This window comes from Oncorhynchus mykiss, chromosome 23 (genome assembly GCF_057628025.1).
Source record: "Oncorhynchus mykiss isolate SJ-2025 chromosome 23, ASM5762802v1, whole genome shotgun sequence".
Taxonomy (NCBI): domain Eukaryota; kingdom Metazoa; phylum Chordata; class Actinopteri; order Salmoniformes; family Salmonidae; genus Oncorhynchus; species Oncorhynchus mykiss.
The window spans coordinates 736,589-760,672 of record NC_143044.1 but is presented as its reverse complement, the minus strand read 5'-3'; the positions used below and the strand labels follow the sequence as shown (position 1 = coordinate 760,672).

Sequence of the window (24,084 nt, the reverse complement as noted above, 5' to 3'; positions counted from 1 at the left end):
AGTGTCGTCTGGTAGGGATTGTACTTTTTATCCTTTCCAAACAAAACGTTTTTTTGGTCTGTTCCTACTGGCTATTATGATCATGTGCGTCTGCAGCGTGACTGTTCTGACAGCTCTGATTCGTCCAGGGTTGGGGGTGGGACAGGGAGCGGAGGGACCAATCAAAGATGAGGGCATTCAGAATCATCATGGTCATCCTGGCAGTGCTGGTGGTCAGTATTGGTCGTGTCTATTGAATGAAGTGCTTTGTACAATGAGATGTGCGTAGCTCGCTCAGTCACCTATGTCAGTGTCTGAATCCCAAATCACCCCTCTTTCCTCCCATTTGCACAAATGTCCCAAAGCTGAGGGAGTGAAAATTATCGAGAGTGAAGGGCTAATTAGACCCTCAGATAGCCACTAATGACCAAGCCAGCAAGGCTGCAGGCTTCAGAGCAGAGCAAAGTGCTATTCCAAGACGCACTGCAATATGTTTGGAGTTTGCGCAATTCCATACAAAAGAATTGGGAGACGTTCATAATTATATGCAATATGCATCTGTTTATGTCTAATTTCGAGACTTGGCACATGTAACAGATCAAACACCTCCCAAATGAAATGTTTAACTGTTACTGAGGTTTGTGTCTTGTAAAACGACAAGGGGGATTTGTTCATTTGAATTTGAAGCTCATTTTATTTTTTAAAAATGAACATGAATTGCATCATTCAAGTCAGGAGTGTGTCCCGATGTTGATGAGTTTATCAATCCCATTGTCACGCTCTGAAAGTCACCCTCTGGGTTTCTTCAGCAACACGTGACAACAGAGGGCCCTCCCAAGAGAGTTGGTAGGGGGGGGGGGGGGGGGGGGGGGGGGGGGGGGTACTGGATTCAACGTCTGTTTCCCAACTTTGGTACTCAAGTACACCCAACATTATATTTTTGTTGTGGCACCAGACAAGCGCAACTGATTCTACTTGTCAACTAATCATCAAGCTCTTGACAAGTTGAATTAGGTGATTTTTGTCTGGGGCTACAACAAATGTGTTGTTGGGGCCTTGGGGTTACTCAAGGACCAGAGTGGGGAACGCGAGTTTGGAAAACTGCATTGTCTTCAAAACCATTGGACTAGTGACTAATAATTAGGTTTTATGTTAAAAGGTGTCCAACCCTTTCTTTTCACTAGAAATTGTATTGTTTCAAAAGGAGCATTTGGCTATTTTAAGGATCACAGGTCATTTTAATTATTCATATATTAAATTGTACAGTTTAAGCATCAAGTAATATGTAGTATTTTGAGTAGTGTAATTCATAAATTGTTATAAAACATTAGCTTTACAATATTTACTCCCCATTTAGGCAAACAGCTCAAGACTTGTAGTAGTTACAGTAAATGCACCGAACACAAACAAGACGGGGGATCAGCTTATTTTCTTCCAATAATCATTTTTATTGAGACCCTTTTACATTGAAAAGGGAATTTTGTCAATCGCTGAGCTTTATTCATCATTAAAACAATTCTGCCATTTACATTCAATACTTTGAGCAACCAAGATAATACATTTTCAAAAACGTGCAATACACCCTCAATGTTTCCAGGAAATGTTAACTCCTCGTCGCCTGCTATTAGCTGAAAATGGCACACAACATCAGTTCTAAAATCTAGAGTTCAGGTTTCTAACAGGGCTTCAGTGAGTAAAATAATGAATGGTGACGTAACTGACATTTAAATTAAGGCTTCTTTGTAAATTATATTGAATATATTCAATATGTCAGCCCTGCATTGCACACCCATCTACAGTATATACAGAATTAGGTTTGTGGAGGTCCTGTGTTACTAAAGAGTACATGCTTGGAAATCCTTATTTTAAAATCAGGTTGAGGGTTATATAAATGTTTGGCCTTCCTGACCCTTTTCCTTTATAAGTGACATTTACAGGTATAATCAAATAATAACATACAGATTTACACGCATTTTCAAGAAATTCGGCTAGTACAATGTCAAGAGATAAAGACAGTGAAGCAAATAAAATGTAAATATACATAATGGCACGCAAATCCATACTCATTCGAAGATTTACAGCTAACATGTGAACCCTAAAAGTGCTTCTTAAAACAGGAGACTGAAAATGTGTTTACTCACATCTGTCAAAAGTTCAGAAAGTGATTTAAAATCAGCAAACGCACAATCAGAGTTGATGGGGAGAAACTAACCATTTAAAGAGCTTTATGTTCCTATGCAATGTCCTGTGACAAACTAGGGTATTCAAATGACCTTTTAAGTCCATTTTAGGCTACATTAAGTAGTAAACAAAAACTCATATTTTTTTATTTTATTTAATTTTTTAAAGATATCCCCTATATAAAAGCATGAAAATTCAGTCCAAGTTTGGTTTCAACCACCTGTTGACATTTAATTTGTACATAACTTCAGCCAATAACCCCCCCCCCCCCCTCACTACTTGTCTTTATAAATAACATTTGCTTCCTCATATATCTGAGAGTTAAGCTATTGTTCCTGATCTTCTCTGCTTTAACACAATCTCTCCAGATGATTAGATTACAATGCTAATTTCTTTATCTTCTCCTAATTGAAAGTCCACTAATTCTGAATTGGTGACATGCCTGTGTTATTGATATGAGTGAGAGCCTGCTCACTGTGTCTGGTAGCCAGCCATGTTGAAGTTTCCCTGGTTGGGCATCACAGGACCGGTCTGGGGCTGGGACGGTGCCGGGGATCCAAACCCTCCAACCCAGGCTGGGGACTGGGACTGTCTGCAAGAGAGAAGACAACCACAGTATGGGTCAAGGAATGACACAGAGGCTGGTAAGTGAAAGCTTTGGGCTATAAAACACTGATTGCATTTGTCACCTTGAAAGGTTCTGTGCTGCTGCAGCCAGAATGGAGTCCCTGTGAACAAGATCTCATAGTTTAGTGTAGCTCTGGAGTCAAACCATTTCACCAGGTTCGCCAATGACACTGGATATAAGGCCTATGCTTGCAAATGTCAACATGAAACTGTGGTAAAGGAGAATATTGTTGACAGAAAAGTAGTAATGGTGTTGAAATGTTAAATAGATACTGTTGAGGAAAGCAAACAGTCTTGATAAAAATGTTCTGAATGTAACCAGCAATGTGAGCCTCTTTTGTGCAATCACACCAGGAAGCCTACAGTATAGTCTGAAAAAAGAACAGAGCTCCCTAATGAACAAGTGCTGCAAACAACTGAACGAGTATGGATACTAAGGAAATAATTCTCATTTCAAGAGCATTTCACAATGTGCATGATCTGAGTAATTAGTTTATACTTACTCTACACCAAATCCTTGCTGATTCCAAGACTGTCCATAAGACACTCCATAAGAGGGCACTTGCCAACCATTTGCCATGTACTGTTGTCCATACTGCTGGGCCTGGGGGCTCCCATACATTTGGCTCCATTGTCCCCACTGACCCTGACCATACTCCATCTGTTTAAAGATACAATTGATCATAATCCAATAATTTTCTGGGTGAGTAAAGAGAAAAAAATGTGCACTTGGAAATGTCAATATTTTAATTGAGCAGTGTCTCAATTAAAGATACTTGTGTCCTACCTGTGGTACGCTTTTGGCCATGTCGGGGGATTCTTTGCCCCAGTAGCACTTCACTATGTGGCATTCGATGGATGTTCCATTTACAGAAACAATTGCATGGGCAGCACTTTCATGGGAGGAAAACCTGTCAGAAGAACACAAATGTCGACAAGAAACGGTGGTCAAGAAAAGTAATTCAGCACTGCAATCACAGTGTAAAATAAAAAATGTGCAACATGAGAGGAATTTGTTTTTTTATGGTTGACAGTGTTAAGGAATAAGTACCGTTTCAAGAATATCAATCATAGGAAAACACACTGTAATAACTTATGAATAAACAAACTATTTATAAAGAGTGTACATACTATTCATAAATTAATATTTCATTCATGAGCATTTATACCATTTAAAACATGCTTAAAATAATTTATAAGGATATATAATAATAATAATAATATCCAAATTATTATAAAGAATAACCAAAAAAGGATGTAATAAAACCATTTAACTACTTCCACAAATAAATCTGATTGGATTCTACAGTAGACATTATTATTGGGGGCTTTTGGTGTAGTATTAGAAGATTTATTATTGAGTCATATACCGGTACTGCCATCTACAGGCAGAATGAGGCAATACATAGTGTTGTACATAAATAAAATAGGGAATCTTTGCTCAGAATAAAACGGTACCTGATGAAAGAGTAACCTTTCTCTGGGAAAACTCTTATTTCCATGATTTGTCCAAAGGGTGAAAATGTCTGTCGCATGAGATGCTCTGCAAGGAAAAAGATTTCAATGAAACAATCATCCACCTTTGTCTGCCAACCCAGTCTTTGTTTCCCCAAACTCTATTTGTTGGGAACATCTAAAGATTGATTCTAAACAGTCTGAGTGTAACTTTTCATGTTTAAATTAACTTGCCTGATAGTCCGGACTGGATTCCTCCACAGTACACGGTGCAGTTCTGGGGACTGGATTGGTTCACTACATCTTCAAACCTCAGCTGCTTCGAGCCATCTGGTGTAAATATACAAAGGAGATAAATATCAGCCTCATAACTCCCTTTTCAACTCTATTAAAGCAACACAGTCTTATCTCACTCATACTTACTGTCTTGCACATTCTTTGGGGCGGGTGGCTTGCGAGTTGCCCAGTTGGTCCTTATCTGGCGTCCCCCTAACCACTGTCCCCCCATGTGCACAATGGCATTCTCTGCATCCTGTTGTTTAAAACAAAAGACAACGTTTCCTCTCCAGATTCTACATTGTTCTATACATATTCTATAAACTATGTGCTATTATTATTATGTCATTTAAAACATGTTTTGCATACTAAACGATGGAAAATAATATATATTCAACAGGAATAATTATCAAATAAACTACAACTTGTACTTAAGTTACAAAATAAACCAACAGAGCACACAAAATGTGCATTTACAGTGTACTTATTTATAAAACTTTAAAATTATCTTAAGATCAAATCTAGTGAAAATAGAAAATAGTAAACAGAAATAGAAATAACCTTCATCTTGTGTTCCTGCACCGGAGCCTTACCAGTTTGTTATAGAAGGACACAAATCCATACCCCTTAGATTTCGCTGTAGTCATGTCCTTCACAACACGAGCATCCCTGGAAGGACACAAGACAATAGCATCAGACCATTGCACCACTGTATAACATGCATAAATTAAAAGGAACCACACACACACACACACACACACACTGAACTTCGAATCGACTACATTGTCCCCTAAAATCCCAATAAATATCTTAAAGGTGCTACACATAGGATTTGTTGAAATTTTTGCATTGTAATTTCAGAAAAGGTCCATAATATATCTGCCATAATATATCTGCATTAACAGTGTAATGATAGTGTTTTACAGTATTACTTACTGTACCTGCCAGTGTTGTGATTGGCTGTGATAGTCTTGATTTCTCCCGCCGGAACAGCATCTGTCGTCAAAATGGGAAAGCTGTTCTGACTATGTGGCATTGTTATCTAGTGGAAATCGCTCTGTCCTTTCCTGGTTGCAAAAATTCTACACTGTTCACTTAACTTCAGTTTATGTGAGAAAACAAGCACTGAATAGTGTAGGGAATCATTTTGCAATCTAAATCGCTGTGAAATATATTTTCAAAAACAATAAATACCGTTTTTACAGCTGTTTGAAGCTGTAACCGTTTCAGTTTTGGTCCACCAGCTTCAAACAGCAGAATAAAAAAATAACATTATGTTATTGAAAAGATAAATACACAGCAATTCAGATGGTACAATGATTTCCTACACTATTCAGTGCTAGTTTTCTCACTTAAACTGTAATTTTGCGAACAGTGTAGAATTTTTGCAACCAGGAAAGGACAGAGCGATTTCCACTAGATAACAATGCCACATAGTCAGAACAGCTTTCCCATTTTGACGACAGATGCTGTTCCGGCGGGAGAAATCAACAGAATGATATCCCAGCCAATCACAACACTGGCAGGTACAGTAAGTAATACTGTAAAACACTATTCAAGCACCTTTAACTACCTTAAAAACCCTCAACTGATTACTGATAAAAAGGCAGCATTTGAAAACAAAAACAAGTACAAACAAATGCAACCTACACTGATAGTTTAACTGCTTCTTTCTCCAGATTCATTTTCAGTTAAGGGTTCCCTGTCAAACAGTGCCACATTATAATCCACAACACTTCTTATGGACTACCATGCATTCCTAATATCTGCTGATGGTGCTCATCCTACCAATATAAATATATATAAATATCAAAGAGAAAAAAGGAATTAAAATGGCATACATGGCCTGTTAACAGATTTCTTTATTTTTCCTGGTAAATTCTTTACCACCATTATGGAGTTTGGTGAGCTGCAAATTTGAAAACATTTTCAGATTTTTAGGAAAGGAGCATAAAAACTATCAACATTAACAAACCAGAATCAGTTTTACACAAATCTTTAAGTATATGTATTGAATATTGGAGTTTGTTATACTAAACTAGGTCATGTTAATACAAAAACACAAAAAGAGAGGAATAGAATAAATAGAGAAAAAGTCTACATCTGAGTTTCCAGTGTGCACAGTTCCTTGCTGTTAGACTTCAAGCTCCTGTCCAATCCTATGAGCATTTCTGTAAAAATAACCAGAACGCTATTACTTAACTGAGACTCACAACTACTGAAAGGCTGAATGCTTTTCAGGGTTACACATACAAAGCTTGACCTGCAATCTTATATTTGACATAGCAAACAACTTACCATTTCCTACATTTATCAAAAAAGCACGAGGGGAAAACAGAAAGCTGACATTCAATGTTGTCAGTGAAAATAGTTGAGTTGTGAAATTAGTGGGGTTTTAGTCAACGAATTACAATTGAAAATAATTTGTCACTTGTTCTGTCATCCTGCTTTTCACAAATGATCAAAACAGGGATAGAGATGTATGTATCAAGACTGGGTGTGATGTGCTTTAAAATGTTATTTCAACCAATAATCAAAGAAATTACATTTACAGTATACCACACATTCGGAAAGTATTCAGACCCCTTGACTTTTTCCAAATGTTGTTATGTTACAGCCTTATTCTATAATGGACTAAAGAAAAAAAATGTCCTCAACCTATACACAATACCCCATAATGACAAAGCAAAAACAAGATGTATTACAAATGTATTACAAATAAAACAGAAATATCTTATTTACATAAGTATTCAGACCCTTTGCTGTTAAGACTCTAAATTGAGCTCAGGTACATCCTGTTTCAATTGATCATCCTTAAGATGTTTCTTCAACTTGGAGTCCACCTGTGGTAAATTCTATTGATTGGACATGACTTGGAAAGGCACACACCTGTCTATAATAAAGGTCCAACAGCTGACAGTGCATGTCAGAGCAAAAAATCACCCCAAGGGGTCGATGGAATTGTCCAAATAGCTCCGAGACAGGATTGTGTTGTGGCACAGATCTGGGGAAGGGTACCAAAGAATTTATGCAACATTGAAAGTCCCCAAGAACCCTGTGGCCTACATCATTCTTAAATGGAAGAAGTTTGAAACCACCAAGACTCTTCCTAGAGCTGGCCGCCACTCCTCGGTAAAAGGCACATGATAGCCCACTTGGAGTTTGTCAAAAGGCACCTAAAGGACTCTCAGACCATGAGAAACAAGATTCTCTGGTCTCATGAAACCAAGATTGAACTTTTTGCCCTGAATGCCAAGTGTCATGTCTGGAGGAAACCTGGCACGATCCCTACAGTGAAGCATGGTGGTGGCAGTATCATGATATGGGGATGTTTTTCAGTACAGAGAGATCCTTGATGAAAACCTGCTCCAGAGCATTCGGGACCTCAGACTGGGGCAAAGGTTCACCTTCCAACAGGATAACGATGCTAAGCACACAGCCAAGACAACGCAGGAGTGGCTTAGGGACAAAGTCTCTGAATGTCCTTGAGTGGCCCAGCCAGAGGACTTGAACTCTAGAGACCTGAAAATAGCTGTGCAGCAACTCTCCCCTTCCAACCTCCCAGCGCTTGAGAGGATCTGCAGAGAAGAATGGGAGAAACTCCCCAAATACAGTTGTGCCAAGCTTGTAGCGTCATATCCAAGAAGATTCGAGGCTGTAATCGCTGCCAAAAGTACTTCAACAGAGTACTAGGTAAAGCAATACTTAAGTAAATGTTATATATTTCAGTTATTTTTAAATTTTTGCACATTTATTAAATAAAATAACTGTTTTTGCTTTGTCATTGTGGGGAATTGTGTGTAGATTGATGAGGGGGGGAGAAACTATTTAATACATTTTAAAATAAGGCTGTAATGTAACAAAACGTAGAAAAAGTCAAGGGGTCTGAATACTTTCCGAGTGCACCGTATATACTGTATGTGGTTACACATCTATTCTGTTCATGGACCTCTTACAAACACATTCATTATGAGAAGATCTCTAAAGTTACTTGAATGATTCGAAAAATAACAGAGAAAACCAATTTCCAGGAGATGTCAAGTCTGGATACAACATACTAAATCCGACAAGCTTAAAACACAAAGCAACTTACGAGATTTTCCCAAAAGGTGCAAATGCAGCTTTGATATCCTCAGTGGTGATCTCAGGGCTCAGGTCTCCAACAAATACATGGAAGTGATCTGAAATTATCAAGACAGAATAACTATTATTCTCTAATGTAGCTACTGGGTGGCAGGTAGCCTAGCAGTTAGAGCGGTGGGCCAGTAACTGAAAGGTCGCTGGTTCGAATACCCGAGCCGACAACGTTGAAAATCTGTCAATGTATCCTTGAACAAGGCATTTAAAGCGTTGCTTGTCCTTATATTTATATATTCTTAATTCCATTCCTTTACTTAGATGTGTGTATATGTTATGTATTTGTTAGATATTACTGCACTGTCGGAGCTAGAAGCACAAGCATTTCGCTACACCCACTAAACACGTATGTCACCGTACTACTAAATTTCACTGCACTTATCCGGTGTATGTGACAATAAATCTTATAGATTTTTTTTACTGAGAAAAAATAAACAAAGATAGCTCAGATGTGCGAGTGCATTTAGAATTGTTTTTATTATTTTTTACTGCCTTTGTAGTAATAGATGAAAAGGTTCAAATGTAAAACACTTACTAGATGTGTCTTTCTTCTGGCTACTTGGAGTGGTTGCCCAATTTACTTTGACCTCCTGAAGAAAAAAACAGTTCACAGAACAATGAAACGTAAGTGGAGCAAAGACATTCATTCCATGTCCCTTAAAGCAACTGTGAAAGGTTTTACAACTAGGGTTGAATATTATTCCGGTATTTCACAGATGTTCCATCCTGAGAATAAATCACTTTTCTCCCAGGTGACCGTGTTTCCAGCCAAAACCGGAAGTGTCATTCAAAAGCATTATAAGGCATATAAATATGTCTGGATTTGATTAGAGCTTTGATCAGCAAGAACATTCTAACCTGATGCTACCTGCGCCTGATGAGCCACATATTAAATACATTTTATGATCCCTACATTAACGATATTGAATGAGCCCAAGCCCAAAAATGCCCAAATGATTGTGCAGTTTTCCAATATATACAGTTGAAGTCGGAAGTTTACATACAACTTGGCCAAATACATTTACACGCAGTTTTTCACAATTCCTGACATTTAATCCTAGTAAAAATTCCCTGTCTTAGGTCAGTTAGGATCCCCACTTTATTTTAAGAATGCGAAAACGTCAGAATAATAGTAGAGTGTAATTTATTTAAGCTTTTATTTCTTTCAATACATTCCCAGTGGGTCAGAAGTTTACATACACTCAATTAGTATTTGGTAGCATTGCCTTTAAATTGTTTAACTTGGGTCAAAAGTTTTGGGTAGCCTTCCACAAGCTTCCCACAATAAGTTGGGTGAATTTTGGCCCATTCCTCCTGACAGGGCTGGTGTAACTGAGTCAGGTTTGTAGGCCTCCTTGCTCGCACACGCCTTTTCAGTTCTGCCCACAAGTTTTCTATAGGATTGAGGTCCGGGCTTAGTGATGGCCACTTCAATACCTGGACTTTGTTGTCCTTAAGCCATTTTGTCATTGTCTATTTGGAAGACCCATTTGCAACCAAGCTTTAATTTCCTGACTGATGTCTTGGGATGTTGCTTCAATATATCCACATAGAATCATGAAGGAAAATTATCTATTTTATGAAGCGCACCAGTCCCTCCTGCAGCAAAGCACCCCCACAACATGATGCTGCCACCCCCGCGCTTCATGGTTGGGATGGTGTTCTTTGGCTTGCAAGCTTCCCCCCTTTTCCTCCAAACATAACAATGGTTATTACGGCCAAAACAGTTATATTTTTGGTTCATCAGACGAGAGGACATTTCTCCAAAAAGTACGATCTTTGTCCCCATGTCCCCACGTAGTTTGGATTTTTTAATGGCGGTTTTGTAACAGTGGCTTCTTCCTTGCTGAGCGGCCATTCGGGTTATGTCGGAATAAGACTAATTTTACTGTGGATTTAGATACTTTTGTACCCGTTTCCTCCAGCATCTTCACAAGGTCCTTTGTTGTTGTTCTGGGATTGATTTGCACTTTTCGCACCAAAGTATGTTCATCTCTAGGATACAGAACGCGTCTCCTTCCTGAGCGATGTGACGGCTGCAAAGGTCCCATGGTATTTATACTTGCATACTATTGTTTGTACAGATGAACGTGGTACCTTCAGGCATTTGGAAATTGCTCCCAAGGATGAACCAGACGTGTGGAGGTCTACAATCTTTTTCTGAGGTCTTGTCTGATTTCTTTTGATTTTCCCATGATGTCAAGCAAAGAGGCACTGAGTTTGGCCTTGAAATACATCCACAAGTACACCTCCAATTGATTCAAATGATGTCAATAAGCCGATCTAAAGCCATGACATAATTTTCTGGAAATGTCCAAGCTGTTTAAAGGCACAGTCAACTTAGCGTATGTAAACTTCTGACCCACTGGAATTGTGATAAAGTGAATTATAAGTGAAATAATCTGTCTGTAAACAATTGTTGGAAAAATTACTTATGTCATGCGCAAAGTAGATGTCCTAACCAACTTTCCAAAACTATAGTTTGTTAACAAGAAATTTGTGGAGTGGTTGAAAAGCGAGTTAATGACTCCAACCTAAGTGTATGTAAACTTCCGACTTCAACTATACATGATACAGGCTACTACACATTACGCACGACAGAAAAACATAAAAGCCCATAGACGTCGTTAGCTATATGCTCTCGTGTAAATAAATTAAACTAGCTCCAGTAGGCTAATCTTTTTGAGTGTGAATTTATTGTATTATATGGACTGAAATTATGCACCTCGTTCAAACCATGATAATGCAGAAGAAAACATATGATTCTAGTGCAGCATAGGTATAGGCTTCCGTATTTTTATATTTTTTATATTAGGGACCATTTGCATAGTTATTAGGCTGACGCATATACAGTGCATTCGGAGAGTATTCAGACCCCTAGACTTTTTCCACATTTTGTTACGTTACAGCCTTAACATTTATTAAATTGTTGTTTTGCCTCAATCTACACACATTACCCCATAATGACAAAGCAACAACACGTTTTTAGAAATGTTTGCAAATGTGTATATACAGTGGGGCAAAAAAGTATTTAGTCAGCCACCAATTGTGCAAGTTCTCCCACTTAAAAAGATGAGAGGCCTGTAATTTTCATCATAGGTACACTTCAAATATGACAGACAAAATGAGAAAAAAAAAAATCAGAAAATCACATTGTAGGATTTTTAATTAATTTATTTGCAAATTATGGTGGAAAATAAGTATTTGGTCAATAACAAAAGTTTCTCAATATTTTGTTATATACCCTTTGTTGGTAATGACAGAGGTCAAACGTTTTCTGTAAGTCTTCACAAGGTTTTCACACACTGTTGCTGGTATTTTGGCCCATTCCTCCATGCAGATCTCCTCTAGAGCAGTGATGTTTTGGGGCTGTTGCTGGGCAACACAGACTTTCAACTCCCTCCAAAGATTTTCTATGGGGTTGAGATCTGGAGACTGGCTAGGCCACTCCAGGACCTTGAAATGCTTCTTACGAAGCCACTCCTTCGTTCCCCGGGCGGTGTGTTTGGGATCATTGTCATGCGGAAAGACCCAGCCACGTTTCATCTTCAATGCCCTTGCTGATGGAAGGAGGTTGTCACTCAAAATCTCACGATACATGGCCCCATTCATTCTTTCTTTTACACGGATCAGTCGTCCTGGTCCCTTTGCAGAAAAACAGCCCCAAAGCATGATGTTTCCACCCCCATGCTTCACAGTAGGTATGGTGTTCTTTGGATGCAACTCAGCATTCTTTGTCCTCCAAACACGACAAGTTGAGTTTTTACCAAAAAGTTATATTTTGGTTTCATCTGACCATATGACATTCTCCCAATCTTCTTCTGGATCATCCAAATGCTCTCTAGCAAACTTCAAACAGGCCTGGACATGTACTGGCTTAAGCAGGGGGACACGTCTGGCACTGCAGGATTTGAGTCCCTGGCGGCGTAGTGTGTTACTGATGGTAGGCTTTGTTACTTTGGTCCCAGCTCTCTGCAGGTCATTCACTAGGTCCAACCGTGTGGTTCTGGAATTTTTGCTCTTGTAATCATTTTGACCCCACAGGGTGAGATCTTGCGTGGAGCCCCAGATCGAGGGAGATTATCAGTGGTCTTGTATGTCTTCCATTTCCTAATAATTGCTCCCACAGTTGATTTCTTCAAACCAAGCTGCTTACCTATTGCAGATTCAGTCTTCCCAGCCTGGTGCAGGTCTACAATTTTGTTTCTGGTGTCCTTTGACAGCTCTTTGGTCTTGGCCATAGTGGAGTTTGGAATGTGACTGTTTGAGGTTGTGGACAGGTGTCTTTTATACTAATAACAAGTTCAAACAGGTGCCATTAATATAGGTAACGAGTGGAGGACAGAGGAGCCTCTTAAAGAAGAAGTTACAGGTCTGTGAGAGCCAGAAATCTTGCTTGTTTGTAGGTGACCAAATACTTATTTTCCACCATAATTTGCAAAAAAATGCATTAAAAATCCTACAATGTGATTTTTCTGGATTTCTTTTCCTCATTTTGTCTGTCATAGTTGAAGTGTACCTATGATGAAAATTACAGGCCTCTCTCATTTTTTTAAGTGGGAGAACTTGCACAATTGGTGGCTGACTAAATACTTTTTTTGCCCCACTGTGTATATATATATATATATGAAAAAACTGATATCACATTAACATAAGTATTTAGACTTTACTCAGTACTTTGTTAAAGCACCTTTTGGCGGCAATTACGGTCTTGAGTCTTCATGAGTATGATGCTACAAGCTTGGCACACCTGTATTTGGAGAGTTTCTCCCATTCTTCTCTGCAGATCCTCTCAAGCTCTGTCAAGTTGGATGGGGAGAGTTGCTGCACAGCTATTTTCAAGTCTCTCCAGAGATGTTCGATCAGGTACAAGTCCTAGCTGGGCCACATTCAGAGACTTCTTCTTCTACTTCTGCGTTGTCTTAACTGTGTGCTTAGTGTCATTGTCCTGTTGGAAGGTGAACCTTCGCCACAGTCTGAGGGCCTGAGAGCACTCTGGAGCAGGTTTTTATCAAGGATCCCTCTGTACTTTTCTCCATTCATCTTTGCCTGGATCCTGACTAGTCTCCCAGTCCCTGCCGCTGAAAAAAAATGCCCCCACAGCATGATGCAGCCAACACCATGCTTCACTGTAGGGATGGTGCCAGGTTTCCTCCAAACGTGACGCTTGGCATTCAGGCCAAAGAGTTCAATCTTGGTTTCATCAGACCAGAGAATCTTGTTTCTCATGGTCTGAGTCTTTAGGTGCCTTTTGGCAAACTCCAAGCAGGCTGTCAGGTGCCTTTTACTGAGGAGTGGCTTCGTCTGGCTTCACTCTACTATAATGGCCTGATTGGTGGATTGCTGCAGAGATGGTTGTCCTTCTGGAAGGTTCTCACATCTCCACAGAGGAACTCTGGATCTCTGTCAGAGTGACCATCGGGTTCTTGGTCACCCCCTTGACCAAGGCCCTTCTCCCCCGATTGCTCAGTCTGCCCGGGCTGCCAGATCTAGGAAGAGTCTTGGTGGTTACATACTTCTTCCATTTAAGAATGATGGAGGCCACTGTGTTCTTGGTAGACCTTCAATGCTGCAGAAATGTTTTGGTACCCTTCCCCAGATCTGTGCCTCGACACAAACCTGTCTTGGAGCTCTACGGACAATTCCTTCAACCTCATGGCTTGGTTTTTGCTCTGACATGCACTGTCAACTGTGGGACCTTGTATAGACAGGCGTTTGCATTTCCAAATCTTGTCCAATAAATTGTATTTACCACAGGTGGACTCCAATCAAGTAGTAGAAACATCTCAAGGATGATCAATGGAAACAGGATGCACCAGAGCTCAACTTCGAGTCTCATAGCAAAGGGTCTGAATACTTATGTAAATAAGGTATTTCAGTTTTGATTTTAAACTCTAGCAAAAATGTCTAAAAATCTGCTTTCGCTTCGTCATCATGGGGTATTGTGTGTAGATTGCTGAGGAAATAGTTTTATTTAATTCATTTTAGAATAAGGCTGGAACGTAACAAAATGTGGAAAATGTCAAGGAGTCTGAATACTTTCCGAATGCACTCTATATACCTTTCATAATATTTCCCCTGTTATTAGCCTACCTCCTTAAAAACTCTCTATTGTTGCTTCATTCCTTCCTCGCTTTCAAAAGTTAAATGAAATAAGTTTTGTTGTCCTTGTCTTCATCATTCTAATGACATCCTTGAATAATATAGGTCTAGAATTAGATGCAGAAGGCTTTCACTTCTCTTCAAGAATGGTCATGGGTATGAATAAATAACTGCTATAGCCTACCGCCATTGCACATTCGCTCTTCTTTCAAACTACCCGTGAGTTCTATTGGCTGCTGTATTTAACATTCAGCAAAAAAGAGCTTGCGTCCCTCTTCAAATAGTCTATTGGTATAAAAAAATGCTCAAAAGAAGTATGTCCAGCAAGCTATTCTAGTCTAGCTTTTCCTGCATGGGACTACAAGAGCTAAGGAGCGTTTTTAAGGAGAGGCCAGCGGAGCACAGGTCTCTTGCGCAATATGCACACACAGAGATTACAAGTTAAAAGCTTATTATGCACAACCCATCATTAACTAGCTAAATATAAGGCTGATACTGCATTGAATGTATTACCTGAAAGAGGTAGGCTAGGACTATCTATATATAGGGCTATATAGCAATCTAGAACAGGATGATCTATTTGGATGCAATTTGAATGGAGTTGATAGAGGGAGAGAGACTGAGAAGAGTGCTTGCACGTGCACTAATTTATGGCAATGACATTCGAGTGACAGGCTGTTTAAAAACTCTGCAGCTGAAATAAAATGTTTTTTTATCTTCACAATTAAAAAACAAGGTGACCCACAAAAGCCAGATAGAGATGGGTAAATTAGACACACACTCTGTCTTTATATTACTGTAGCATAGGCTATGCTGCAGAAAATGTAGGCCTACCTGTCACAAGAACAAAAGTTACCATGATGAGCTGATACGTCTACATGCAATCTCGATTTAGACATGGCACGTAATTTAACAGTTCCATTTCACGCCATCCTTTATAAATAATCTACCGGTTTCTTGCAGTTATTTATCCCGGGGAAAAGGGAGTGGTGTTGTGCGGTAAATCCCGGTAAATCTCAGTAATTGGGTTCCTGCCATTCAACCCTAGTTATAACCAGCACTTCTTAGCAAGAAAACTGCCTCCACACAGAGTACTACATTTGAATGGAAAAATTACCTTTCCCAATATCTTCCTCCCGTTCATGGCTGCTAGGGCAGCAGCAGCATCTCTATGTTCAAAGAACTCCACAAAGCAATACGGGTCATTGCTTGACTGCTGCAAAACAGAAAATCCGACAGAAGAGTTCATCCTCCTGCTATCGGGTTGCTGAGGGAAAAAAAGTTGGGAGAGTATATTATTGCCAAACATATAACATTATTTGGAATACAACGGCAAGAATTGAGTAACCATGTAACTCTACTAGGGGGATTACCATGTATCATCAACATTGTCTTGCAATATGTAACATTGTTTAAAAGGCTGGGATTCAATAACCCTAGCTTTCCTCTTTGGGACAGATATGCCAAAGGCTAACCTAAAGGCTGTTCTGTACATAAAAAATAAAAAAATAAAAAATATATGTGATCTGATTGCATTCATTGCACATCTAGATAAAACCCACTATAATAGTAGAGGCCTTGAAAAAGGCCTAATCATACATTTACTAAAGGGGAGAGAAAAGTATCAGAAACAGAAAACACCCACTTTAAGATTAGTAAATATCTCCTGATATATCTGACTAAACAAGACATTCAGGAAAAAAAAAAAAAGAGATCAAACCAAAGAATGTCATCTAGTTCATATGGATGGAAGCCTATACCGTCTCACCCAGCTATGCTGGAGAAGTTGAGAGACTCGAGGACAGGTCCACTACAGGCCATTACATCAGCATCCCATGGTAGACCATATTAAAATAGCATACAAAAAAACAAATGGATAGAGTATGATCATAGATACAATTTGATCTGAAGCCATTCATGTGATTATTGTGATTTTGCTATTGTAAATGTTTTGTAGGCTTATGTAGCCAAATTGTATCTATGATCATACGTTATCCATTTATGTTTTTTGTATGCTATTTTAATATATGAGAATTAACCAATGATATCAGGCCACACCCGGCCATGATTACAGACACGTGTGTCTTTTGACACTATATAAATGAGTCATCCCGCAGTGTTTGTCATTATACCCTGATGAAGACAGCTTGTATGTCGAAACGTTGGACATAAATATTTTTGCATCTGAGCTCCTAGAGTGTGGCTCTCCTTTATTTTTTTTACGTGTTCCACTCCGCTAGCCAGCACCTCGCCTAAAAAGGTGTGCGTTTCTTTGCCTCTAGATTATGGTGTGTTTATCAACATGATGGAAATGTAATCAGTTTTAAGTAAAAAATAAGAACAAAGGCAACATTAAAATTTTATGGAAAATGGGACCCAATTATGTGAAAAACTGGTATGTGCCATAACCACGTTTCCATCCACTGTATTTATCAGAGTAAAGTCATACCATTGAAATTGACGTAAACGCTGATGAGCTTGATGCTCCTTTCCAAGGGTCTTATTCTGGTGACATCATGATTGACTGCCATTTGACAAATATTTTTTTTTCTTTTTGTTTTGATATTTTAATCTGCGTGCCCTGAACGCTTCTGGACAAAATCAACATGCGGACGCACACACGCATGCGGTCTAGTCAACATGTTATCCATAATAATCTCATGTAGACTAGCCTACCCGCACTGTATCTGCGAGCTGTTGGCTAGAGTGCATGTGCCAAGACCAGAGCAGGCACTATTTAACAGATTTTTTTCCCCCACAAAACTATTGGTAGTTGAAAATGCAATGGAAACACATTGAAATTTAGATTTTATTCAGTACATGAAAACTTAAGCGAAAAAGGATATTGTGTGCGCTAAGTCATCAAGCACTGATTTTTCTCCACAACAACTCTATTTGGTGGAAACACACCACTGGTGGGAAATGCATACCTTTTCTTTATGCAGATTTTTGCATGAAAATCTGTCACCAATTGGATGGAAACCTAGCTAATGACAGTTGTTACAGTCAAAGGTTAACCATAGTAGGTACCCTGTATACAGACTTGAATTCCTAGACTTAGTACATAATCCAATAAAATAATTGTCTCCATAAATCATCAAAGTTAATAGAGCAGAATACATCTTACCTCAGTTATCATTTTACAACTTTTGCAAGGTCCAATTTGGGTGAACAGCTGAAGAATCAAAATTTCTGTTACATCTCTGGACAGGTTACCAACATACCTAGGAAAAGGATGGGGTAAATTAGTGATCTTAGAAGGTTGGAAGCTGATGATTTAAGGATAGGCTACACTATGGAAGTTTAGTTGCTTAAAATGTCACTTTGAATGTTATTTATGGAATAATATCTCATGAATCTTTAGTTTTAGGCAGACAAATCTGCCTTTGTTAATGGTTGTGGGAAGGCATGGCCCTGTCTGTACAATGAGGACATATCTGGAAAAGAATTCTGTCCATTTAGGGGACTTTCGGCTCTAGGCCTAGGAGACCCCTTTTAGCAATAGAGCACCCCCAAAGGCAAAAGGTCTGAATATGCATTTTAAAGTTCAGCCTATAGGTCTGTATAGCCTCTAGATCTGAAATAAATGTAGACTGAAATAGTTATTTCAAATTGTATCAGTCACATGCTATGTAAACAACAGGTGTAGACTAAAAGTGAAATGCTTATGGACCCTTCCCAACAATGTAGAGACGAAAATGAGAAATAATAGAAAAATAATAACACGAGGAATAAATACACAATGAGTAACGATAACTTGGCTATATACACAGGGTACCATTACCGAGTCGACGTGCAGAGGTACGAAGTAGTTGAGGTAGATTTGTACATATAGATAGTGATAAAGTGACTAGGCAACTGAATAGATAATAAACAGTAACAGCAGTGTATGTGATGAGTTAATGCAGGTAGTTAAATAGTTAACCAATAGCTACCCGGATGAATTACTTAGCAGTCTCATTGGTTTGGGGGTGGAAGCAGTTTAGGGTCCTGTAAGGTCCTGACTTGGTGCATCGGTACCGCTTGCCGTGCAGTAGCAGAGAGAACAGTCTATGACTTGGGTGGCTGGACTCTGAACATTTTTAGGGCCTTCCTCTGACACCGCCTGGTATCGAGGTCCTGGATGGCAGGGAGCTTGGCCTCAGTGATGTACTGGGCCGTACGCACTACCCTTTGTAGCGCTTTGCGGTCAGATGGAAAGCAGTTGTCATACCAAGCGGTGATGCAGCCAGTCAAGATGCTCTAAATGGTGCAGCTGTAGAACTTTGAGGATCTGAGGGCCCATGCCAAATCTTTTCAGCCTCCTGAGGAGGACACAGCGTTGTCGTGCCCTCTTCACAACTGTGTTGGTGTGTGTGGACCATGATTATTCCTTAGTGATGTGGACACCGAGGAACTCTAACTGCTCCACTACAGCCCTGTCGATGTGGATGGGGGAGTGCTCTGCCCTCTGTAGTGCACGATCAGTTCCTTTGTCTTGCTGACGTTGAGGGAGAGGTTTTTGGAACCACACTGCCAGGTTTCTGACCTCATCCCTGTAAGCTATCTCATTGTTGTCGGTGATCAGGCCTACCACCGTTGTGTTGGAGTAGTGGCGGTCACACAGTCGTGGGTGAACAAGGAGTACAGGAGGGGACTACGCACAGACCCCTGAGGGGCCCCCGTGTTCAGGGTCAGCATGGCGGATGTGTTGTTGCTTACCCTCACCACCTGGTGGCGGCCCATCAAGAAGTCCAGGAACCAGTTGCAGAGGGAGGTGTTCAATCCCAGGGTCCTTAGCCTAGTCATGAGCTTGGAGGGCACTATGGTGTTGAATGCTGAGCTGTAGTCAATGAACAGCATTCTCATGTAGGTGTTCCTGTTGTCCAGGTGAATCTATTGAGGTGGTATGCGAATTGGAGTGGGTCCAAGGTGTCTGGGATGATGGTGTTGATGTGAGCCATGACCAGCCTTTCCAAGCATTTCATGGCTACAGGTGAATTTAGACAGGTTACCTTGGCATTCTTGGGCACAGTGACTATGCTGGTCTGCTTGAAACATGTAGGTATTACAGACTGGGTCAGGGAGAGGTAAAAAATGTCAGCGATGAAGATTGCCAGCTGGTCAGCGCATGTTCTGAGTAGGTGTCCTGGTAATCAGCTGGTCCTGAAGCCTTGTGAATGAATGTTAACCTGTTTAAAAGGTCTTACTCACATCGGCTATGGAAAGCGTGCTCACACAGTCGTCCGTGAGCAAACAGTCGTACATTGGCTAGCTAGCTATCTAACTTGCTAGCCACCTAACGTGCTAGCCAGCCAGCCCATAGAGAACACAGTGCATTGTGGGTTTTGCAATCGAATTGAGCTGCAACAGATTTCCACAATGATTTTTAAAACGTTTTTTTTTTTAAAACACGTTTTTTAACTTTATTATAACAACAAAATAAAACATTTGTTCAAAAAAATATTGTTCTTACATATTAGTGTTATGTAACACTGTAAATGATAGGAATTAGTGGTTTTGGGTGGATTTTTCCTTTAACATCCACTTCCGTATTGAGCACGTCATTGGTACTTCCTGTTTCAGTTTTTGCTTGTAAGCAGGAATCAGGAGGATGAAGTTATGGTCAGATTTGCCAAATGCAGGGTGAGGGACTGAGGGTGAGCTTTGTATGTAGAATAAAGATGATCTAGAGTTGTTCCACCTGCACAGGTGACATGCTGGTAGAAATGAGGTCAAATGGATTTCAGTTTTCCTGCCTTAAAGCCACCGACCACTAGGAGCGCCGCCTCTGGGTGAAAATGTTTTTGTTTTCTTATGGTTATGGCCATACTGAGTCCCTCAGTGGAGGTGCCATAATACCATTTAAAGCTAGTGGTCAAACAGGGAAATGGTTCCAATCATTTTCCCCATAAGGGATTTTAGAAACACTTAAGATAAGGGCTGCGTTTCAAGTAGGCGTACCCTGAAGTGACGTGTTGATAACCATGTAAATCTCTTTCGGACAAGGTGAGTTTTATCAATATATTCGGCTCTATTTACTCTCAGATTCGAAAATTCTAATAAGCATCAAAGTAGACATCATGCAAAACCTGCACGTCATCTCTAGCTGACACCTTTGCTAACAGGTATTGTGTCAATTGAAAACTTGCATAAGACAGTTCACAGAATTTTTTATTTAAATGAATGTAGCCAATTTATTAATTACTACATTTAGCTAACATTAGATAGTTCATCCAGAGATTCTTACCATTGCCTCAATTTGGCAGTCTCGTTCAGATCATCATGGCATTTGTAGTTCTTTATGATAGTCACATTAGCGTTTCCGAATATATTGATAAGTCACCTTGTCCTAGATAGAGTTACATGGTTATCAAAACGTCACGCCAGGGTAAGCCTACATGAAACACAGCCCTTATTTTAAAATGTTTCTAAAATCCCCTATGGGAAAAATTAATGGTGGAAAAATTATTGGAACCATTTCCCTGTTTGACCACTAGGTTTTATGGGTATTATGACTCATACACTGGTACTCTATACAGCTCATTGAGTGCGGGTCTTAGTGCCAACATTGGTTTGTGGTGGTAAATAGACAGCTAAGAATTTTTTTGATGAAAACTCTTGGTAAATACTATTTACCAAGAGAGTTTATCGAAATTTTTCTTAGCTGTCTATCATGAGGTATTCTAACTCCTGCAAGCAGAACCTTGAGACTTACATAATTAGAGATTGCGCACCAGCTGTTAACAATTAAGACCTAAATAGGTTAAACAAGGAGGACCAAGGCACTCTGTTTGCAATGAATTAAAGCCTAATTATTTATTATAGCTAGCTAGACTAACCAAAGTAACATAGTTACAGCTGTAGCTAGCTAACATATCTACTTGAGTTTATACTACCTAACATTAGATAATTAATTTCAAATAACACACTTTCACCTCACCACTTCAGTATGGAGACAAGGGGAAGGCATCACTTGACACCAATGTACGCATAGTTAGCTGACAAACTTTTGTACATTGTGCTGTAACGCACAATTGACCTTATTTTAGTGCCTAAAAAAAGTAATACTTCCAGGTCAACTGTAATATGAATACCATTGTAAAGCACAATTTCTCCCCTATCCAGCGAAATTAATGAAGAGAACTTCATGCTGCACGTCTCTGCATGATTGAAGAAGGCAATGAGCTCCGTCTGGTCTTTTTTTAAATGACGGGAGAGGAAGCGAAACCTACTGTGTGAAAGGGGGAGATGTGGGAAACTGATTTTTTCACCCTATGGCTTATCTGTCCAACTTATCACCTCTAAACTGTAAATAAAACACTATAAAGAGTTTATATAAAATGTAATTACATACCTATTTGAAGATTTGTGTCGAATATGAATCGTTTTTAGGGCGGCGCTAAAGTTATCTTCAGAAGTAAACAGCGGCTGTCGCAGCTTTTGGGAGTCATGTTGACTTACAGTGATGACGCAAAAAATGAATACATTCAGTTGTACAATTGACTAGGTGTTGGTACTAAGTACCCTTTCTTATTTGTAATTGAAGAGAGAAGAGCTACACCAGGTGGAGAGACTGTACGACACAGAATGATTTGCATTATGCGTGCTGTATGTTATGTCATGAGACTTCACAATTTAATGTACAGCGTCAGAGGATTCCGTTTTTTCAACTTATCTCCAATACAATCGGGCAATTACCATGTCAATCAACGCATGAATAGAAACATAGTTCGCACCCCAGATTTTGACGCCAACACAGTCCCATTTGTTTTCATTGCTGCCTCGTTTGAGCAAGTTTGTACGGAATGGGGTTAGTCAACAGTAAATACACCTGCGTTGCTAAAAACAATTCGTTGTTGCGGGGAGATTTACATACATTAGCTTTGCTTTCAAATGTATTAGGTTGGACGAAACCAGTCTATGGGAAGCCAGAAGTTAAATACAATTCCATTAATATACTGCGTTGGCGGGCAGGAAGGTTGATCATTATAACGGGGGAATTTGAGATATTTAAAGGATCGTATTATTAAAACAGATTGAAACGTGAGTCTGTTGGAGACTCACTTCCTCTGTTTACCTCATGTCAAAATAAAAGTCCACCACAAATGATTCACTTATTGTCCACATATGACGTACGTGCAGGACTTTTATTTTGAAATGTTTAAAAGCACCTCGCTGACAGCTAACGTTATCCAAAGCCAGCCAAGCTGAGGAACGTTCAACTCCGTTCTCGATATAAGAACGAAGTTGAGCGTGCCGACCTCAGCTTAGACCAGCCAGGATTGGGACATTTCAACATGAAGATAGCTAGTTAAGAAGATACCAATAGCTTGCTAGCTAAGTAGCTCTAACTAGCTGATGTGTCATGCAATATATTATTGCATAAGTTAATGTATATAGTTTGGTCAGCCTACTTGATAGTTCTGTAACCTTTGTTTCACTTGGAGAGAAACAGTATGCCGATGAGTGAGAGGTTGAAATGAGGAAGCTGTTGAGGTCGATAGCTAACTAACATTAGCAAGCTAACTTGGCAACGTCGTGACTGTTGTGTTGACTACTTACAGGGTTTTGGGGTGGCATTCGTCTTCCATGTTCAGAAATCGATTGGCATAAATGTCGACTAACGAACTGGGTGTGCTGAATTAAATAAGAAGAGGGCCTAAATCAATTTATTTCTACGTTATCTAAACTAGCTAGCTAAGAGAAAGAAAATGGCGCAAACCGGAGAGCCAGGAAGCTGATTGATGCACATGCGCATGTCGCCTACAGAGGGACTGGGAGTGAAAAATAAAGTTGAGTCAGCACTAGAAGAAAACAAGGCAACAGTAAACACTCACAAATGATGCAGCGGGAACGTAGTTAAAAATAGTAGCATACACTGCAAATTGACAGCAAGAATCCCAAACAGATATAGTACGTTAGGCTATTTGACAAAAACAGAACCGTTTCATACCTTACAGTGGGATACGATCACATAAACCTCTATGTATGGGAATACCTGGGAATAGATTTTCTAAATTAAAACTACTTTGAGCTCATTCCCTGCTGATTTTACAGTATTTGATGTCCTATATATATACACAGTGACAGTCAAACGTTTGAACTACTCATTCAACTCATTCTTTATTTGAACTATTTTCAAAATTGTAGAATAATAGTGAAGACATCAAAACTATGAAATAACACATGGAATCTTAAACAAATATATTTTATATTTGAGATTCTTTTTTGCCTTGATGACATCTTTGGCATTTTCTCAATCAGCTTTTTAAAAATGTTTTTTTTTAAATTAAATGTAATTAGGCAAGTCAGTTAAGAACAAATTCTTATTTACAATGACAGCCC

The 24,084-nt window shown here is 39.4% G+C and overlaps 1 protein-coding gene across 8 annotated transcripts; it reads right to left on the bottom strand.

Annotated features, from left to right (window-relative positions):
- Positions 1 to 1,406: 1,406 nt before the first annotated feature.
- Positions 1,407 to 23,643, bottom strand: LOC110502264 (nucleolysin TIAR). 8 transcript variants are annotated; one of them, XM_036959757.2, is made up of 13 exons: positions 23,302 to 23,643; positions 17,885 to 17,981; positions 15,875 to 16,024; positions 9,191 to 9,245; positions 8,612 to 8,699; positions 5,112 to 5,187; positions 4,666 to 4,774; positions 4,477 to 4,572; positions 4,246 to 4,330; positions 3,575 to 3,698; positions 3,291 to 3,448; positions 2,850 to 2,888; positions 1,407 to 2,752 (listed from the first exon to the last, which is right to left on the bottom strand). In XM_036959757.2, exons 1-13 carry the CDS (start codon positions 23,328 to 23,330, stop codon positions 2,632 to 2,634), a joined length of 1,227 nt encoding a protein of 408 aa, XP_036815652.1. In that variant the 5' UTR covers positions 23,331 to 23,643; the 3' UTR covers positions 1,407 to 2,631. The 8 variants fall into 8 exon arrangements, with proteins under 8 accessions (XP_036815652.1, XP_036815656.2, XP_036815653.1 ...); XM_036959761.2 differs by having other exon boundaries at positions 5,080 to 5,187; positions 23,302 to 23,487; XM_036959758.2 differs by lacking the exon at positions 2,850 to 2,888.
- Between the last annotated feature and the right edge of the window lie 441 nt (positions 23,644 to 24,084).